General features: G+C 44.4%; 1 protein-coding gene across 3 annotated transcripts; it reads right to left on the reverse strand.

Annotated features, from left to right (window-relative positions):
• Positions 1 to 1,585: 1,585 nt before the first annotated feature.
• LOC127605562 (rab11 family-interacting protein 5) lies at positions 1,586 to 19,717 on the reverse strand. 3 transcript variants are annotated; one of them, XM_052073182.1, is made up of 7 exons: positions 19,295 to 19,717; positions 18,681 to 19,190; positions 11,748 to 12,271; positions 9,888 to 10,470; positions 7,290 to 9,434; positions 3,234 to 3,363; positions 1,586 to 2,568 (listed from the first exon to the last, which is right to left on the reverse strand). In XM_052073182.1, the coding sequence occupies exons 2-7, from the start codon at positions 19,073 to 19,075 to the stop codon at positions 2,308 to 2,310; spliced, it is 4,038 nt and encodes a 1,345-aa protein (XP_051929142.1). In that variant the 5' UTR covers positions 19,076 to 19,190; positions 19,295 to 19,717; the 3' UTR covers positions 1,586 to 2,307. The 3 variants fall into 3 exon arrangements, with proteins under 3 accessions (XP_051929142.1, XP_051929132.1, XP_051929150.1); XM_052073172.1 differs by lacking the exon at positions 19,295 to 19,717 and having other exon boundaries at positions 18,681 to 19,267; XM_052073190.1 differs by lacking the exons at positions 7,290 to 9,434; positions 19,295 to 19,717 and having other exon boundaries at positions 18,681 to 19,266.
• Between the last annotated feature and the right edge of the window lie 882 nt (positions 19,718 to 20,599).

Below are 20,599 nucleotides of genomic sequence, written 5' to 3' on the forward strand. Positions count from 1 at the left end.
ATTTTCCCACTGGCTATGAATTGAACCTGCACCATCAGTAAAAAAGGAAATCCTTGACTATATAACGAATCACACACCATTCATATATCATCCACATTTTCTGTCTTTTTTAGTCTGCGGGTTTTTTAAATTGCCAAGAGCATGTTAGATTTTTCGCCATCTATTGTATTCTTAGAATCGGAATTTGTGCTCACTGCTTTGAACAAATATTACATTAAAAAAAACAATACAACATAAATAGCACATTTATACTGCATGGTTTCTGTAGAAACCAAAAAGCTATGATTGAAGATACAGAACATGAATTATCTCAAGGAACATTATTACCATTAGAAGCAAAACTCCAGCTGTGCGAATACACATTCTTATATAGTGAAGGAAATGCAATCAAGTGTGCTCTCAGAACAATGGTAGTTATATATAACCATGGTTCTGTAATAATAAAAAAGTAAACAAACATATTTTTTTCCCATGTATAGAAACTTATGGGACAGGTATTTAGAGTGGGATTTGTGTGTCTTGCACACTGCATCCATCCAGTTTATTGTCCTCATTAGGGCCCAGCAGACTGGCCGAGAGGCAGAACATACCGTAGATGGGTTGCTACCCAATCACAATTAACAATTCTGAGTCTTCAATACATCTTACAGTACATCAGAGTTCGGAGTATTCAGGAGGGGGGAAAACACATACGCAAGCAAGGTAAGAACCTGCAAACTAAACACAGAAGGGTCAACAATGAGAAGCCAACTGGGGACCTCCCCACTCTATCAGGTGCGCTCATTACACCACCATGGGGTCATAACCTTATTTGATGAGCATTCATTGATATTGTTTTTCTGTAATATTCTACTCCATATGGTGAATTTAGAGTTTCCATTAGCTGGAAGAAATAATCACCCAAATTACAGTACGTGTAAAAAGAAATCATGAAATTTCACAGTGTGCATTTATTCTATTTGATTTTTTTAAGGAGTGGCACCCAAATTTCGATGTATTCTATACAATGACAATAAAGACGATTCTGATTCAGAATTTATAGAGAACATAAAAGGAGTTTTGCTTTTGAACTAAACTAAAAACTAAAATAAGTTTTTCATGACATATACAGTATATATATATATATATATATATTTTTTTTCAATACGAGTTGAGAAACAAAGCCGGTTACTGGCATGCACAGTATGGCTTTTTGATTACCGAGGGGGACTATGTTATGAAATATTATGTAAGCACTCCACCTAGTGGTCATATCCTTGTATCACAGCAGTCTGTAATTGCACACTTCAACACAAGGGTCACACTTTATTCTTACATAACTGTGGTTGGGTGAGGCTCTGCAGGAAGCTTCTGGAGTTCAATATTTTAGACATGAGAACAGTCTTATATGGAAACAAACTTGACTTGTATGGTTGGTATTTCGTCAGTAGCATGAAATAATTTTACAATAACAATAATATTGTTAGGATAGTAAGTTGAACACCGAAGCCAAGGAAAACACCGTCCTCTTACAAACAACGTTTTTTGAATCGGTGAAATATCCAAGGCGGAACGCAATGCTTTCATTGGTATTTTTATTTTTGACTTGACCATCTTTTCTTGCATTTGGCTACACAGCTTAAAACTTACAAAAAGCATGGAATTGCTATTCAACTAAATGTATTGCAATCTGTTAATATTGAATCCTGTCACAATAAATTCCATTTCCTGCTCTTTGGTTTTCCTTCAAGATGTGCGTACGCCCTGTCCAAACTTCCAAGGTTTGAGGCATCATATGTTCAGTTTTTCTGTTTGTTTTACATTTGGAGTGTTTGAAATTGGGAGCTGCATTGTTTAATGTCTGCATTCTCGCAGTGCTGCAACATCCTTTTTTTCCCCGTCTTCTTTATTTGCATTTACAACTCAACTGTATTTATACAGCACTCTCACAACAACCATAGCTGTAACAAGGTGCTATATATAAGAATAAATAATATAAATGATCTCCTATTTTTGTCAAATTATTACACTGTACTATTTGACATGAAGTTTCTACATTAGAATTTGAATGTGACAACATCCAACGACCACAACTTGTTCTACTAAGCATGTTTAGGCAAGAGAATATGAAGCTTTTCTCGTGTTATTTAGATTCGTTTGTTGTTCTTAACTTACATGCATGTAATAATAATGTGTCAACAGGGAAGTAATCGTTGTTGGAAGACCTCTGTCTACTAAATCCTAGAACTCACTTTTACAGGCGAGAACATTTATCAAGGGGCATGGCTAGATTCAGTGCATCGCAGCACTGAGGCCATGGCGCCAGCGTCACTTGTGTCTGCTGCGGACTTGCAGAAGGGTAGGTGTCTGCTCCATGATGCGCAGCAGCAGATTATCGATGTAGTCCTCCAAATCACGGACCTGTGCCTTGACCTTCTTCAGGTCCGCCTCGCACTTCTCCAGCTGCGCCTGTTGACGCTCTGAAGCCGCCTGCTGCTTGTTCATGTCCATGTCCTGCTGCAGCAGCAAGGAGATGAGCTCCATGTTGGTGAGGTGCTCGTATAGTGCCAACCTGTCCTCTGTGGGCTCCTGTGGTGGGATGGAGGATTTGTTGGGGCGAGGGGAGACAAGAGCGGAAGTCCTGTCAAAACAATCTTCCTGCATTTCAAAATAATGCATGCAAGGTTTGGTGAACAATCCAAATTGTGTGAATGTGACTTTTTCTTTTTCTACACTCTGCCCTGTGATCGACTAGCCCAAAGTGAGCTGGGAGAGGCTTCACCCACATCCCTAATAAGAACAAGCGGACGTTAAAAAAAAAAAAAAAAAAAATAACACCACTATGAGGCTCTATTGAAAAAGATGAGCAGTGAGCGTAAGAAACAAACAAAGTAATCACAACATTTTATGTCCCACATCATATTGATTGGAGTTAAGTATTAATAAATGCTTGCTGAGGCAATAATGTGCAGAGCCACAGGCGTCCTGTGATTTATTAGGTCACTTTAATGACTTCACTGTCTGGGCATCACACCAAACAATAACTCTTAGCTGCGATTTTTATGCCCTTGCTAGCAGTTGCACTGCCACTAAGCTAATTCAGCTAATATAGTATAAATATACTAAAATATTTTATATCCAAGTGGAGCATTTCTTTTTTTTTATCACAATAATTGGAAACAGGATACCGGCTAATTTGGTTTTTCACCTAATAACCAAAAGTGGTGAAGTTGGTTTTTGTGTTGTCCACCTACCTGAATTTTCGGTGGCTCGACTGACGCCTGCTGGGCAGAGCGTGCCGGGCTGATAGTGGACTTAAGTTTATCCAGGACCGAACGGCTCTCCTTTTTCTCTGGTTGGCTTAAAGGTTTGACTGGATGTGGTCTGAAAGTGAAGAGGTGAGAACCACAGTGTCATTTGAACCCGGCTGCCATCTCATTTACCATTTAAAATCAGTTGAGAGGATTCTTGCTATGACTAGCTCTAATTTAAAGCCCAGTTGGTTTAGTGGTAAAAATGTGTGTCAGATTACAACCAAAAACAGTACTGTTCATGGTTTTATACATAGTAAGTTGTCAATGTAAGTGTACGATAAGAAAACGCTACAAATACAGTCCGATGTAGTCATAAAAACTGCAACTTATCTGGCGAAAGAAAATAATCAGAGGAGCAAAACTCAACACTAAGGGCCGAATTCAACAGCACCTTCAATTGTACTTTACTTGCACCGGCAGTTTACTCCATATTATTGTAACGTCCTATTCACATCCTGTGCAAATGACATATGAGTGCAAAGACGCCCACAATTATAGAGCCGAGTACGGTCCGCCCCTGGTTTCCCCTTGGTTGCAATAAGCCATGCATGGCAAAATAGAAATGCTTTGCACGAAAAACACCTTGACAGAGAAAGATGAATGATCAGAACTCCCGGCAAGAAACACAACAGTTCCTTCTAAATATTCACTCATGACCACCCCTGGCAGCGGAACCTCCTTTGACCAAATTGTGGCCCCACGCAAGCTTTTATTTTGGGGTCCCCCTAACATTTCATGCTCTGAAAAAAAAATGTTGATTTGGGTGGATGGGGGAGGCTTTGCAGAAATTCGGACGACACGTCAACAGCATATCATAGCGTTCATGTATGACGTGCAAAGAACGCCTTGTACATGTTGGGGCTCAGATGTTGGAGGTCGCAATGCGTCCTTTCGGGCAAAATGTGGTCCCCCACAGCAGATGGGGCCCTATGCACAGTGTGTGATCTGCGTGTCGGAAGGCGCGGCTCAGTCTGGCATGACGGTGCCTTCTTGCTCCCACTGTCATGATCAGGCTAGAGGAGCGACAAGTTTGCACCAGCTTTCTTTGGACGTTATTTGCTTCACTCACTGCATGTAGCTATTATACCACTGGTGTTAGTGAATTAGGCATTGTTTATCCGCATGCATAGAGTTGGGCAATTTCTCTGCCAAACTGTACCAACTGTACAAACTGTCATCGTATTGTATTCTACCACTGATCACTTTAGCTCTGCTTGATACTTTGCACATTGTCTCACTTACATTACGAAATGTCCTTGCATACCTATTTGTCATGTCCTTGTTTACGATGATACTAATGGAGCGTGTTATACCAGAGACAAATTCCTTGTGTGTTCTACATACTTGGCCAATAAAGATGATTCTGATTCTGAAATACATGCATAAAATACACACAAAAAACACTGGCGCAGCCAGACACATTTTGCTTGGCAGCACGCTTAGTGTAGCATTTTACCGTATGCGTATGGTTTGTAAATCAGATGCTATCCGTAGTTGCATTTTTATCTGTGAGTGCCACGCAGTCCTTTAGTGAACTCCTTCAGAGTTCATTCAGGTCTAAGAGTCAGATTAACTATTTAGTGCTGTCAAGCGATTAAAATAAATGGTGAGATTATTTAATTATGATCTGTAATTAAGTGATCTAATTAATCTCATCTAAAAAGTGATGAGAAAACCCCTATTTTCATGTTTAATTCATTGCATTATTGAGGTACAGTAGATCAAAAGACAAAAAACGTGGCATTATAAAGTATTTCATTGTTAGTAAAAAGACTTGAACAGATGCAGTCCTAGCCATTCATTTGCTGCTGTAGCTGAGACTCGTCCTACCCGCAACCTTTAGTTTTGACCACCAGGGTGAATATCGCCGTTTTATTTGTTTTTGTATATCTACAAATAATTACAAAATAAAAATAAAAATGGAACATCAGGTCGAACATTTTTCTGAGCAATACAAGTACTGTACTCAACAGTGAGCTTGCTTTGGATCATAAAAATAAATAAGAGACCTTTAAATCACAGTGGTGTAAGTTAGCACTTCAGAAACAACTCTGTTCATCATGAGAAAATAAAGTGCTGAAATAAACATCAACCACTTCTGGTAGACTTCTGAGGACACAGCAACTATGTCATGCCTCGTGCACCGCGTGTACGAGGCATGAAGTCAGCACAGTTTCTGTGTTCTCCTCGAGTTCAATCAGCTTATGCTGTACAAGAGACAGACATGAAATTTTACCAAGCATCTTCTTCACTCCTAATTCATCTTAGTGGCAGGATTCAGAAGCTTCTTCTACATTTCATCGATTATTACAGACATAGCTAAATTAGCCACAGCTGACTTGATTGCTCACATAAACAGATGTAGAGGCTGATCTACGAAATGGGCTCAACCACAACTGCATCTTTATCAAAGCTGAGATGAATTGCGATGGCTCATTTTGTATTATTGAATTGCACATTTTAAAGGGAGGTGCTTGAGGTGTAACAAACAACGATTCTTGAACGGGAAAATCAGTTTTGATTTGACGAAATGGTCGAATCGTTACATTTTAAAACTGTTGCATCCGGGAATCAATTAAGCTCACCCCATGTATCGAGATACGTATTGAATCGTCTATAATGTGAGATGTACACACGATATAAATTGGTTTGACGTTGATGATGACTTGTTGCTTCTTTGACTTTAATTCCCTTCAACACTTTGGTGGTATTTGAGGGTATTTAATGTTGTTTCAGATCAAGAAACATGACAAAAGCTACAGCCTTACGATAGTGAGTCGAATTGTAATCCCAATTGATAAAACCAAATCGAAATGTTAACATTCTTGAATCGTACCGTACACCAAGTATTAAGAATCATGTAAAAATCATAAGAATCATCTGTGGTCTGAGAAATGCAAACCCTTCATAGGTTCAAACCGGCACACAAAGTGGTTACAAGCGCTGCACGGACAAAATGCGAGGTGGAAACAAAGAAACAAAAAAACATCATGACATATTGTCTATTAGGCAATATGACTTTGGAGCTTCTGAATTATTTTAGAACAGACTTACAGTCAGTCACAAGGGGTCATTTGGGAGAGTTCACTGTGACAATTGGTGCTGTCCTTTTACTGAGCCATTTTCCGGGAATTTTAAATGCAATATGACGCAGGGTGGACAAATAGAGCAAGTTAAATTAAACAAAATATGGCTTTTATGCACTACCTGCTTCCTCAAAATGATCTGAGCTATGGATTTCTTGTCTGGTTGTTGTTGTTGTTTTTGTCTTGGACAAGCATTTCCAATTCCGGAGCTTCTAATTACAGTGTGCTCGGGCTGCTCTCCCAAATGTTCAATGGTGAAACCCATCAATGCTACCCGAAGAGCAATATCCTCTTTTACACTTGTTGCCAAGCGCACACAATCAGTAGAATAGGAAGTAGGACGTGCAATTTTGTGCCCACTATTTGGAATCTTAGAAAATCAGGTCCGTTGTGTGGGGAAAAGGCCAAACTATTGGGGCTACAATTGGAAATTCTAATTTGGCCAGCTAATTGGCACATGCAACATGGCAACAGAAAAAGTGCGACGTGTGAAATGGGAAACTCGGTCCAACAAATAGAACATGTAGTCTTGCGAGTTGCTGCATTAGATGCCGTTTCGGTATGCGTAATAGTTCGGGTTCTCGTGAAATCCAAACAGATCCAGGATTGGTTATGGGTCATTTAACTGTAAATGAAAGAATGTGTACACAATACAAAAGAAAAATAACTGAATAGACCAATCAGACCTGCAGTGTAATGTGGCCTGAGGGAGTGAAAACATGAGGTGACACAACATCAATGTGAAGAGCAGTGCACAGCAACCGGCAGAACTCAAATAAGCCAGGCAGGCAAACAGCAGGGGTGTGGGGAGCAGAACGACACACTTAACGTAAATGATCTCTGCCTTGAGTGAGTGCCTGTCTGAGTGTAGGGAGGAGGTGGGTGTATTTCCTAGTGCGAGGACTCTCACCTGCTCTCCTGGTGGGGCAGGTTGCAAGCTGGTCGAGTCTCCTCAGTCAAAAGTGAGTGCCATGCATCGAACGCGGGCTGATCAATGGTAACTGTGCTCGAGTTGGGGGTGGAGGAGGACGTAGTCGTATAGGGGGCCACAATCAGAGACCTACTGGTTTCAGTGCTTTGCAACCCCGTGCTTGAGGGGCATGTGATGGGCCAACAGGAAGGGGGAATGGGGAGGTCAGCGGCCGTGAGAGAACATTGCTGCTTCGACTTTCGAGGACTTCTCAAATGAGGGGCGACTTTGGCATGAAGGACTTCAAAAGTAATCTCAGAGGGGTTTTGTGTCATATCATCCCCTAAAAGAAGGAACGTGTCGTTCAAAGGTATTGGTGACCGGTTGTTCAAAGGGCAATTAGAGTCCGAGACGTTGTCTTCATTGCTATCCGATGCCAGATTGGATGATGCAGCCGGTTTGTTTGGTTGATAAGACGACGGACCTTCATTGATGATAGAAGAGTGTTGACCAAGATCAGTCCGGCTTGGACTGTCAGTGCTGTTTAGTCTTGAAATTCCCTTGGGTCGAACACGTGCGCTAGCCACCCGTGGAAACAATTCTCTGTCAGGGTTCCCGTTATCATCACAGTCAATTTTTATCTCTTTTAAAGCATCATCATGTCTCTTTTTATCCTCACGGGGCTCAATCCCGAGATCAGATTGATTCGCTTCAGCGATGCTTTCCTTGTTGGCCTCAAATGGAAAATCTTGGTTGCACGTTTTATTGGACAACATAGTTCTTTCTAAAGATGAGTCCTTTCCTGTGTCTTTAAGTGCGTTAGCATCTTTATGTGAAACCGGCTCGTGATAAATAGCTGTTTTAGAATCTGTTGACAGCTGAGGACCGATTCTACTTAAGCTGCTGAGACCTTTGACATCATCAACTTCCTCTAACTGGGAAGATCCATCAGAATCCATAAAGCTGAAATCTGAATTGGAATTGCTCACATTCATGTTCAGATCGCCAAAGGTTAGCGAGAAAGTCACGTTATTGTTCATGCCAGTGGTAGAAGATTCTGTCAATTCTAACAGAGCGGGAGTCCGACCAGTCTTTAACTCGGACATTGAGGGGGAATTGTGTGACTTTTTCAAATGGTCAACAACAGAAGTCTCGCACTCTTGAACATTCCCAAGCCCTGTGTTGTTATGAACGTGTAAAGTAGCTCGTCTAACGTTTCCCCTGCAAACCCGCCCATACAAGTCCTGTTCAAACAGCATCCCCCCCCAAAAGTCCTCTGTATCTTCCAAGGGTTCATACTTTTTGAGAGTCTCTTCGGACATAAATCCCGGGGAAGGAATGATCCCGTAAAGTCTAGACTTAACGTTACGGGAATCCGAAGTCTCGCTGTCTGGTGATACACTTGATGCTGGTCGTATACATTCTGAATCTCTTCCATACTGTCGTGAGGCCACTCCAGTCTGGGAGAGGAGGGAGGCTTCTTTATGGACTGCCAGCTCTTGGCCTCTGTGGAGCCAGCCATCAGAGTATATTTCATTCGTCAAAGTTCTTACCGGTCTCCTTGGCGGTAACGGTGGAGGCTCCTCCTGGGATCTTTGTCGCTCTTGTAAGAGATATCCGGTATTTAAATTTGCTTCATGATAACTGCACCTCTGGCTGGATGCTAGGGTACTTTCCAGTTGCATATGAGTGGGATTTCCATTGGGTGTGTTGAGCCTGTGTGAAGCAAACATGTCAAATGAGTCTTCCCAGTCCTGTCTGCTCATCATCATGGGGCGACTACTTGAACGTTTGGAAGTTTCCGGTAAAAACTCAGGAAGCGATGCCTGTCTAGCGACAGGCCGAGGACGCTCCCTCTTGATGGAAGGTATGCTGGCAGCGCTTGGAGAAGGACTGGTCTTTCCCTGACCGGAGTGCTGAGAAGAGTAAAGGAAGGTTGAGGAGCTATGTGTCGATAGAGGGGACCTCTGGAGCTCTTCAAAGAAGGGGTTGGAGGGGGAAATGGGGGTGGGTGGAGGGGTCATGGGATGTGTGTGATTTTGGTCAATGGGGAGTGAGTCTGTGGAGGGGGAACCGTGAGTGCCTACAGAAACGTGCGGGGGGATGGGAGGTGTGGTGCTTTCTAGCTTAGAAGAAACTTCCAGCCTGTAGAAGAAAAGAGGGCACAGTGGTCCTCTTAGTTAAGATTCCCAACCATGTTTCTCACACATGCAGTCACCAATATAGTGTATTAGCTGATATTCCACAACTAAGTGGGACTTAAGAGACTTTGAGACACAAATGTGGCCAAATGATAACATTACGATAACGGTGAGCGAGGTGTGAAATTCAACTCAAAAGAAGCAAAGTAAACTTGCAAAAGAATCAAGCATGAAGAAAACATCAACCGTAGCTCAAGCTTATATCAATATGGGTGCAGGTGAAAATGATGGTGATCAGGTGGCATCATCATCTTGAAATGGAGAGAAGCATGAGCGGCCGTAGTCCTGTTTTCAAACGATGTACAACTCAAGCCACATGACACCAAGTGAACAGAGGCAAGCCAGAGGCTTGCAAATAACGCGATGATGGGAAACCAGACGTCCCCCGTCGACTCACCTTGGTTTGTTTTGGGAGTCGGTGTAGCTGAACCAGCCTCTCAGCCTCCCTTCAGAGGTGGAAGCGGCCTGGCTACTGTCTGGCTTTGCTGGTACAGAATCACTCCTACCCGCAGAGAATAAGGTCTTTCTCAGCTTCCACCCTTTGTCGGAAGAATCAGCAGCAGAGGGCTTTGCCGCCTGCTCAGGATGTCCTCTCGTCTCTGCTGGTGGCGTTTCCTTTTCTTCCTCCTTTCCGTCTTTCTTCATCTTGTCAAAGGACCAGCGTCGCTCCTCCGCCAAAGTACCTTTGTCCTCGCTTCGCTTGGTGAGATTCTGTAGGGAACGGGACAGTGGGGAGCATTTCTCCAACAAGACCAATTTGGATGGCAGGGCTCCGGCGCTCTTTGGGATCGACGGCTCAGAGTCATACACATGGCTGCCATTTATGCACACGGAAGATTTGGACTGACTAATGCTCTGCTGGCATTTGACAGACTCCATGTTGGGATTTGTCCGAGGGTCAGACTCCGTTATTTTTCTAGCTTCATCGCTGAAGGCTCGTTTGTGTGTCAGAATGTTCGCGGCGTTCCGACTGGTGAGCACTGCGGAGAGGGGAACAAATGTGGATTTACAATAACGCGGACCATTTTTAGACTTTATATCGATTTAGAGAGACCATTTTTATTATTGCGGTGTGTTGCTTGTGCTGCTTCCTCAAAACGGGAATGGGTTAAGAAGACAAATCAAATTTAGCAAAACAAGGCATTGCTTTTAAGAAGTTTGCCTATCTGTTCCACGCTTATGCCTTTCTGTGCTAGTCACTAATGTTTGAAGTTAGCCAGGCACGCTAGCTTTTGAGGCAAAACAGCTAAAAATAAGGAAACAACTACATCTATAAAATCAAAAGACAACCACAACGCACTTTTAATATCCATCCATCCATCCATACATTTTCTAATCTGCTTATCCTCAAAAGGGCCACACGCGCGCTTGAGTCTATCCCAGCTGTCTTCGGGCAGTAGACGGGTCCCGACTGAACTGGTTGCCAGCCAATGGCAGATACTTTTAATAATTACTTGATATATATTGAATATTCATTCATTCATTCATTCATCTTCCGTACCGCTTGATCCTCACTAGGGTCGCGGGGGGTGCTGGAGCCCATCCCAGCCGTCTCCGGGCATTAGGCGGGGGACACCCTGAATCGGTTGCCAGCCAATCGCAGGGCACACATAGACGAACAACCATCCACGCTCACAGTCACACCTAGGGACAATTTAGAGTGTTCAATCAGCCTGCCATGCATATTTTTGGAATGTGGGAGGAAACCGGAGCACCCGGAGAAAACCCACGCAGGCCCGGGGAGAACATGCAAACTCCACACAGGGAGGCCGGAGCTGGAATCGAACCCGGTACCTCTGCACTGTGAAGCCGACGTGCTAACCACTGGACTACCGGGCCGCATATATTGAATATTGAAGATTTATTGGATCCACCAAAATAAATAGAAATCCAGATTGACTAGTTGCTGTATGAGATTCCCCAAAGGAGGTACTCAAGAAAAGTGTAATAGCCGTAAAGTGTGCACAATACTGTATATTTTTCTAGAAACTTTAACTTTTGACTGAAAATGAAATAATTTCATGAAACTAACTTTAGTAGTTCCAAATTTCCCACCAAATAAAAAATTCCCACCAAGAATGCAGGAGACTAGACTTCAACCCCAAACCTCGAATGCGTTACCCGAGTGTGAGCTAATTTTTGAAAAAATTTACAGGGTGTGTGTGGAGAGGTGTGTGCGTTGCATACAAGGTTTGCAAAAGGCTTCCTTCGCAATAACCAATATGCCGATTTTATGTCAGAAAATGTCACACGCTACCTGTTGTTGTCAGATCTCCATAGTGGGGGTCCACTCGTGTGACGGTGGTGTAGATGGGTGAGCTGGGGAGATCCGAGAGCAGGCCGAGAGCGGGCGCAGGACCTGGGGCGTCGCTTGCCATGGAGGAGGTGCTACTCTCGGAGGCCAGCGACGAACACGACCTGGTGTCAGACAACTTTCTCAGTTTCCCTTTGAAGAAATCTTTCATCACGCTCCTCTTTTCCTCCGTTGCCTCCACGTCTTGCCCATGGGCGGCGCCCCCACTTTCGTCGCCTAACGACTGCCCCGGGGGTGTCGACAGGGCGGCATAGCGGCCTGGCACGATGGCCGAGGACGACTCCACGTCGGGGCGCTTCCTCCCCGTCACGCGATCCTTGAGTTTGCCGAAAGCGGAGCGACGCCCGTCTTTGGCGGTGAGGTCAAACATGCTGGCCGTCATGTTATTGCGGGTGAACTGCACCGTCAGTTGCAATTCGCCACGCTCCTTCGCCTTTCGGCCCGCCTTCGAGTGCAGCTTGAACCACCTGGGGTCATCAGACAGAGGACACGGTGACACTTTTGCTTCATTTTCATCATCTCATCCACATATATAGCATGATAAATCGAACAGCTTCCACTCTTCTGGGAAGACCTGCGACAAGATGTGTTCATTTCTGACGTTACAGGTGTTTGATGAGCCAAGCACGGCTTGATCAAAGCTCAAGGTTCCTCTTTTTAGTTTCTCCTTTGTGCAGTGGGAACAGAAAATTGCATCCCCAAAAAACTATTCCAACAAAGGCAACGACTGTTAAAAATGATGTCTATAAAATAAAATACAATGAAAATTGAGTTTAAAGGAGTCCTAAGGAGTTTAGTCCAAAACCATGAAGCCTATGAAGCCTGTTTTAGATCAGGATCATAATCAGGCTTCTGCAAAGCTTGCTGAGGAGCTGATCATTTGAATCAGGCATGTTGGAGGAGACAGACACCTAAAACAGGCTGAATAGGTGCTCTTAAGGACCTGACTTGGACAGCCCTGGACAAGGGATAGATTAGCTTTGATCGCATGCCACTAAGTAACTAATTATAACTTCTAACCGTAGAGTCCAAGAAGATGATTTATCCATCCATCCATTTTCTGAACCGCTTCATGCTAACAAGGGTCGCGGGGGGAGCTGGAGCCTATCCCAGCTGTCTTCGGGCAGTTGGGCACCTCGGGACAATTTGGAGTGTTCAATCAGCCTGCTGTGCATGTTTTTGGAATGTGGGAGGAAACCAGAGTACCCGGAGAAAACCCACGCAGGCCCGGGGAGAACATGCAAACGCCACACAGGGAGGCCAGAGCCCGTGACCTCTGCACTATGAGGTTGACGCGCTAACCACTGGACCACCAAGCCGGCCAGAAGATAATTTGGAAGTACTACATTTAATAGGTAGCGGGTGTCACTGGGATTCTGGTGCCAGTGGACAGTTTCTCAGATACCGATAAATGAATGCATCCTCACATTTACCTTCATTGGGCCCATGTGTCCCCCCTGTGAAAGTTTCTTTTGAAATTCATTCATTCATTCATCTTCCGAGCCGCTTGATCCTCACTAGGGTCGCGGGGGGTGCTGGAGCCTATCCCAGCTGTCTTCGGGCAGTAGGTGGGGGACACCCTGAATCGGTTGCCAGTCAATCGCAGGGCACACAGAAACGAACAAGCATTCGCACTCACACTCACACCTAGGGACAATTTAGAGTGTTCAATCAGCCTGCCACGCATGTTTTTGGAATGTGGGAGGAAACCGGAGCACCCGGAGAAAACCCACGCAGGCCCGGGGAGAACATGCAAACTCCACACAGGGAGGCCGGAGCTGGAATCGAACCCGGTACCTCTGCACTGTGAAGCCGACGTGGTAACCACTGGACTACCGGGCCGCCCCTCTTTTGAAATTGTATCATATATTTTCTGTTAGCCCTGCAAACTGTATCTGTCCGATTCTCCTTGTTCATTAAATAGGAAAAGGGCATTTTGGTCTCAATATTCCATCAGAATACTTTAAAATGGTAAGAAATGTTGCCGTAGTGTTATTGGTACAAATCTTTTCTCATCAAAGGTCAAAAGACCTTTTGATGATCTACAGAGAATTGCTGCATTTAAAAAACTCATTCAAAACAACAGAGCTTGTTTTCACTTTTGTACAATGTTGTACTTTTACATTTTGCTTTTGAAGTTTTTAACATCTGCACGAAGGACAGCATGCACCATACATCATAAATAAACGTTTCTTACCCATTTCGCATTTAGCACCAGAACAAAATGAGAATGAAAATGAACAAGATTGATTTCCTTTTGGAAATGCCACCGGTGTATTACATAACCCGCCAATATCGCTGGAGAGCTTGTGCTCAGAGTGTGACCCTCGACTTTGATAAACAAACACTTTACAAGCGTCACAGCATCACCCGATATCTGAGGCATGACTGCACTTTAAAATTTAGATGAGAATATGAATCACGTAGACCAATGGCATTGCTCGCCCTGCCTCTTGGGCAGCCAACTGTGACCAGAATGGTCAAGAAATGGTCATCGGAAGTTGAAGATGCTCTGCGGGACTGCTTCGCGACAACCAGGTGGGAACTCTTCAGCGAGGTTCATGGGGAGGACATTGATGCACTCACTGATACCATCACGGATTATATAAACTTCTGTGAGGAGAACACCGTACCCACCAGAACTCTGCGGTGTTTTTACAACAACAAACCATGGATTAATCCTGACATAAAGACCCTGCTGAAGGAGAAGAAGAGAGCTTTTCGGTCGAGAAACAGAGAGGAGCTGAAGGCTGTGCAGATTCGGCTGAGAAGAAAGATCAGGGAGGGGAAGAAGATATACAGGATGAAATTGGAGGACCAGTTACAGGCCAGCAATGTCACTGGTGTCTGGAGGGGCCTGAAAACCATCTCAGGCCATGACAGCCCAAAGACAGTGATCGATCCTCAGGACCTGCTCTGACCAGCTGTGTAACATTGTCCAGCACATCTTCAACCTGAGCCTGAAGCTGGGCAGAGCTCCACAGCTGTGGAAAACTTCGTGCCTGGTCCCAGTGCCCAAGACCCCCCACCCTAAGGAGCTGAACAGCTACAGACCGGTGGCGCTGACGTCTCACCTGATGAAGACGCTGGAGAGACTCATCCTCGCCCATCTTCGACCGCTGGTGAGCCCGTCACTGGACCCGCTGCAGTTTGCCTACCAGCCTGGCATCGGCGTGGAAGACGCCATTATCTACCTCCTCCACTCAGTGCTGTCACACTTGGAGAAGGCTGGGAGCACTGTGAGAATCATGTTCTTTGATTTCTCCAGTGCCTTCAACACCATCCAGCCCAATTTGCTGGGAGGCAAACTGCAGAACGCCGGAGTGGACCTCCATCTCACAGCATGGATCATAGAATACCTCACAAATCGGCCGCAGTACGTGAGATTGCAGAGCTGTGAGTCGGACTGGCTTCTGTGCAGCACTGGAGCGCCGCAGGGGACTGTTCTGGCTCCATTCCTGTTCATCCTCTACACCTCGGACTTCAGAGATGACACTCCAAACTGCCACCTTCAGAAGTTCTCCGATGACTCTGCGATTGTTGGCCTCATTACAGAAGGGGACGATCGGGAGTACAGGGGACTGACAAAGGACTTTGTGGACTGGTGCCAGCAGAATCTCCTCCAGATCAACCCTAGGAAAACTAAGGGGTTGGTTGTGGATTTCTGGAGGAAAAAGTCCTCACCAGCACCGATGAACATCCAGGGTATGGACATAGAGAGGGTGACCTCCTACAAGTACCTTGGTGTTCTTCTCAACGACAAACTGGACTGGTCTACAAACACGGACACCCTGATTAGGAAAGGACAGAGCCGACTCTTCATACTCAGGAAACTGAGGTCTTTTGGGGTTCAGGGGTCACTCCTTAAGACGTTCTATAACTCGGTGGTGGCCTCGGCCATCCATTATGGCATTGTCTGCTGGTCAGGCAGCATCGCGGCCCGGGACAGAAAGAGACTGGAGCGACTGGTCAGGAAGGCCAGTTCTGTCCTGGGTTGCTCCCTTGACACTCTGGAGGAGGTGGGCAACAGAAGGATGCTAACTAAGCTAAAAGCTATGATGGCCAGTCCCTCCCACCCCCTCCAGCCCGCCCTGACAGCACATGGTAGCTCCTTCAGCCAGAGACTGTTACACCCGCGCTACAAGAAGGAGAGATACCGACGCTCGTTCCTACCGACTGCTGTCAGGCTGATGAATAAAAAATAACAATCATAATAATAATAATAATTTTTATCCATTCATATTGTATTTAATTGAAAGATGTTTGTTGTTTTTTTTTTCTCTTCTCCTTTCTTCTTTCTACATGCATTCTTGCTGCTGGAGGCTGTAAATTTCCCCATTGTGGGACGAATAAAGGATATCTTATCTTATCTTAGCTCTTAAATCGTCGGAGTCCGCAAGTGAACATGTTTTTGTGACGCACAGGAATTCCGAGCGCATGTTCCGTAGCATCTGCGGACACTAGTGAGGAGCGAGCTAGTGAGGAGCGAGCGGTGAAGCCGCAATTGAATCCAGATGTGTGCAGTGCTGCGATGGTGGAAATGTTTCACATCACACCAGTGTTGTTACGTCACCTGTCCCAAAACACTATTCCTCCAAAACAGAGCGTAGAGAAAGTATTTGAAAGTTTTGACACATTTACTTCATTCGTGAAGTCAGTTTAGAAGTCACATAATTTGACCAACTGAAAAACGTTTGAGTGTTATGGTCCATGCTTGCGCGGCTGAGATATGAAAATTGTTTGTCATGAAATGTTACATGATGCCCTGGCCTAAAACGCTCTCAAGGCAGTTAAGGAAGCTATGAGGAATTTGATCCGAATGTGTTAGGCTTATTACTCTTCACTCCACCACCTCATACATCAGAATCTGAACACAAACATAAAATCGGTCTTCTTCACGATCATCTTCGGCACACAACCCACTCTGGGGTGTTTGAAAAAAAATGTCGGTCACCTATTTCAACAACATGACAAACGGCTACCAGTTATGATGCAGTTAAGTTGTACAGCTCTGCAATAATAACACGAGTTTTGTGGATTGTGCAACTGGTCATAAAGGGATACAGTACTGTCAACAGTGGTACTATATCACTTAGGTGGAAAATATCAAGGCATCATTGTGTGCAAACAAATGGGGACTCACTCTTGAGTTAGTGCTTAGGGCCTACAAAGGCCAAGGACAATCCACTGATGAATCTCCCTTCGTTGCTATTGTTCGGAAGTTTACGACCTGCAGTGTCAGAGACAGCGGTGCAATAAGTGTCCGTTTCTGTCCCGACAATTGACAGCAAGGTAAAAAGGACAAATTACTAACTCAGAGGTGACTCTAGCGCCTTTTCCAAAGGGCCATGATTCATGGATACATTACCGCGTAGTAAAAGTCAAGTGTCAAGGATACAAAAAAAAATAAATAAAAATAGAAGCTTTGTTCGAGCCACCGATGTGTTGAGCTATTGTAACCCTCGAGGTAGGGTTAAAGCCATCTTTCTTTGAGGAGATTTGAAAGTAGCCCACAGGACGACTGAGTGGATGAAGAGTGGGTAACCGTAACTCAGTCTGTAACTTGCTTGAAATGATCCAACCGTGCAGTTGAAGAGCTCCAAAGAAAAAAGAAAAGTTGACCCGATACAGAACAAAAATGAAAATCGGGATTTTGTTGCTGTGAGAAGTGCTGACCGATAGATTCATGAGCAAGGCACTGAAACCCAAGTGAGGCCACCTGGAGCCCCCACCCCGTTGACTCACCCTTTGCACATCCCTGCATACTGACGACCTTTTAACACTCACACTGATGGGCAATTTTGAGTTGTAATTGAACCTAGGAAACATGTATTTGGAATGCGGGAGAAAGCCGGACTATTTGAGAGAAAACCAACCCAAGTGTGGAGAGACCATCAAAAATTCCACAGTTTCAATCAATAATTGAACCATGATGGCCGGTTTGTGACCACTTCTCCCCACTTTGTTAAACACTGTTTATGAAATATCGGAAAATGTTCTTGAAAATGTGATTCTCAAAGTGTAGTATGCAGGCTCCTCTTGTGGTATGATTAAGAATTACTGCCCGAGTACTGCTCAGTTGTAGTTAACTTTAGGCACGGCACCAGGATTTGGTCTTTCCTGGAGCTTGGTGGGCATCCCTCCAATAAAATAAGGAAATTATCAGCCCGATACCGATACAATATCGGTTTGGGCCAAAACCATCTTAATTTTATTGTCTAAAATAGGGATGTGTGAGTGTGGTATAGCGCCTAACCCATCCCTATTTTCTACCTTTTTATATCATTGTAGATCATTTTTGTGAAATCATAATCATATAGCCATGATCGGATTCTTCACATAACTCTTCCCATTAATCTGTGTAAAAAAAGTAGCTCTCAAAGATCCTTGACCTTTTGTGTAAGGCGGGGGTGTCAAATTTATTTCTGTCACCGGCCGATTTGGAGTTACGTCTTCCCTCGGAGGGCCGTTATCAATGTTGAATTGTCTCATCATATTATTACTTGTCCACAACAAATGGATGGATCACTCCTTTTGAAATCAGTCAATTATAATAGTTTGCTTAATTATTGTTCAAGTGAGTGTAAACAGGGTAACAACATTACTGCAAAATCTCAATGTTATTCATTGCACATGAGAATTTGACATTTCGGTACAAATTTTGGCAAGCAACATGCAAGTTGACACACATTATTTGCTTTCGCGGGCCACGTAAAATGACGTGGCGGGCCGGATCTGGCCACCGGGCCTTGAGTTTGACGCCTGTCGTATAAGGGCTGCCAAATATCACATTTGCCTGATGTGATATTTGCAAATGTGATATTCATCACATTTGAATGTGAGCCAGATCTTCATCAACACTGTTTAAACACTTACTGGTCTCTGGGGCACGCGCCTTCCCGAAACAAGCGATCCAGCGGGATGACTGTCTGGCCCAGAAACACATCGAGTCCAATCAGGACTCTGTGCATGACGGTGAGCACCAGGTCGGCGCTGCCGGAAGGGTAGGCTCCTCGGCCGCCTCCGCCTCCAACCTCCTCCTCCAGGATGCCCGGGAGGAGCTCAAAGCAGCACTCCTCGGACCACACGGGCACATCGGCCTTGTCAACGAGGCCCGTAGTGTATTTGTCCTTGCCCACCTGGACCACCGCGTACAGGTAGCGGCTGCCATGCTTACTCTTCGTCCGCAGTCCCCTGGCGCAGAGCACGGTGACATTGACGTGCGTGGGCACCCACCGCTGCTCGTCCTCCAGGTCGATGAGCGACATCATCTTGGACCGCTGCTTTGGGGTGTCATTTGTCAGAACGCGCGGTGGTTCGGACCGGCCAGTGTGCACGACACGTCCATCCCGGAACAATACTAGCAGGCCAGCCAAACACGCCGCGCTGAAGAAAGAAACGGCGCAGATCTGTTAAAGCTGCAGAAGAATTAGCCAGCCATAAATCCGCCCCCTCCCCCACCCCTAAAATAAAATGGCACTGCACTGTACCGGAATGTCAACACATGCTGAAGTTGTTCTGGGCGGAACCATCGCGGTCACATGATCACCAGTGGAAAAAAAGGGCGAAAAAAATAATTTCTATGAAGACCACGTGCGACGTATGTGCGGCTCCATCATCGCGTCGCGGTCATGACGATGCAACAACAACATGCCATAAAAGAGAGAAACAAACGGATCGGGCTATGACGCCATGCACGTGGAACCTGGCGGAATTCTATGGTTGTATATGCCGCCGCATACTGACACCTTATTCGTCATCTGTGTCGCTCTGACGTCCTCTAGTGGAGGCGAGAACGAAATGGACAAAAACATCCAATTTCATTTACATTATACAGCACAGTGCAAAATTGCCAATTTGCCTCAATGATCGATATCCACCTTGAGAGAGACATAAATAAATATGTGGACATACGCTTTATTATTTACTGATGATTATTAGTTGATAATCTATGCACTAAACTCTATGTATCGATTTTGAGTTATTCTTTTTTTTATTTACTGTATGTACCAGCGTGATTATCTGGTACATAGTGAGAGAATTTATCTATGAATGGACTAATACATATCCAAGGCCGTCCACGTTTTTTCTGTGGGTCTTCCAGTCTTTTTATGAGTTGTGTAGGTGCATCCAGAGACAATATAAATAGCCAAATATATGACAAATACAGAATTGATTGTGGTATGGATGAAATTACATCGAAATAACAATGTTCATATAGCAAGCTGTATACAAATTGAACAAAAAATGAAAACATAAACATTACATACACAATATAAACTTAGCTGCAGTAGACTGCAGTCTGGAATGGCACACCCTTGGCCTAGGAGGGCCTCCAGCCCCATCGGACACTTGTGCATTCAAGCCACTCCAGCAATTTATTTGATATTCTAAAATATATTGATATTTTATTTTCTCAGCCCCTTTTTGTAACAGTCATGCTTCGCTTTAGCCCAGGAGGGAAAAATCTTGGAGCCGGTCCTGACTGTAGTGTGCCTATATATTCAGTTTGATATACCTTCCATATGATTATTATATTGACGGACAGCGACATATGAACAAGAATATATTAAATATATCATGAAAATAGCTCCAAGACAAGGAAGGAAAGACATCAATTCATGCAAGCCCGAGAGCTAGACAGCTAGCTAACGCGATTGCTTTTCGCAAGCTAAATTCAAAGATGGATGATTGTTAAGTTTCGGCGTTTATTATGAATTATAAACCAGGAACTGAAACGATAAGATTTGTAAGAATCAAATCAACGTTTCTTTTCACAGTGTTTTGAAAAAGCC

This window comes from Hippocampus zosterae, chromosome 1 (genome assembly GCF_025434085.1).
Source record: "Hippocampus zosterae strain Florida chromosome 1, ASM2543408v3, whole genome shotgun sequence".
Lineage (NCBI taxonomy): Eukaryota > Metazoa > Chordata > Actinopteri > Syngnathiformes > Syngnathidae > Hippocampus > Hippocampus zosterae.

What these genes read in the sequence shown, in the direction of transcription:
- LOC127605562 (XM_052073182.1), bottom strand. Translation starts at nt 19,075, where the DNA reads ATGATGTCGCTCATCGACCTGGAGGACGAGCAGCGGTGGGTGCCCACG. An exon ending in GACTCCCAAAACAAACCAAG is followed by an intron (nt 9,435 to 9,887) that starts GTGAGTCGACGG and finishes TTTCTTCTACAG; the next exon opens with GCTGGAAGTTTCTTCTAAGC. An exon ending in TCGAGCCACCGAAAATTCAG is followed by an intron (nt 2,569 to 3,233) that starts GTAGGTGGACAA and finishes ATCCCACCACAG; the next exon opens with GAGCCCACAGAGGACAGGTT.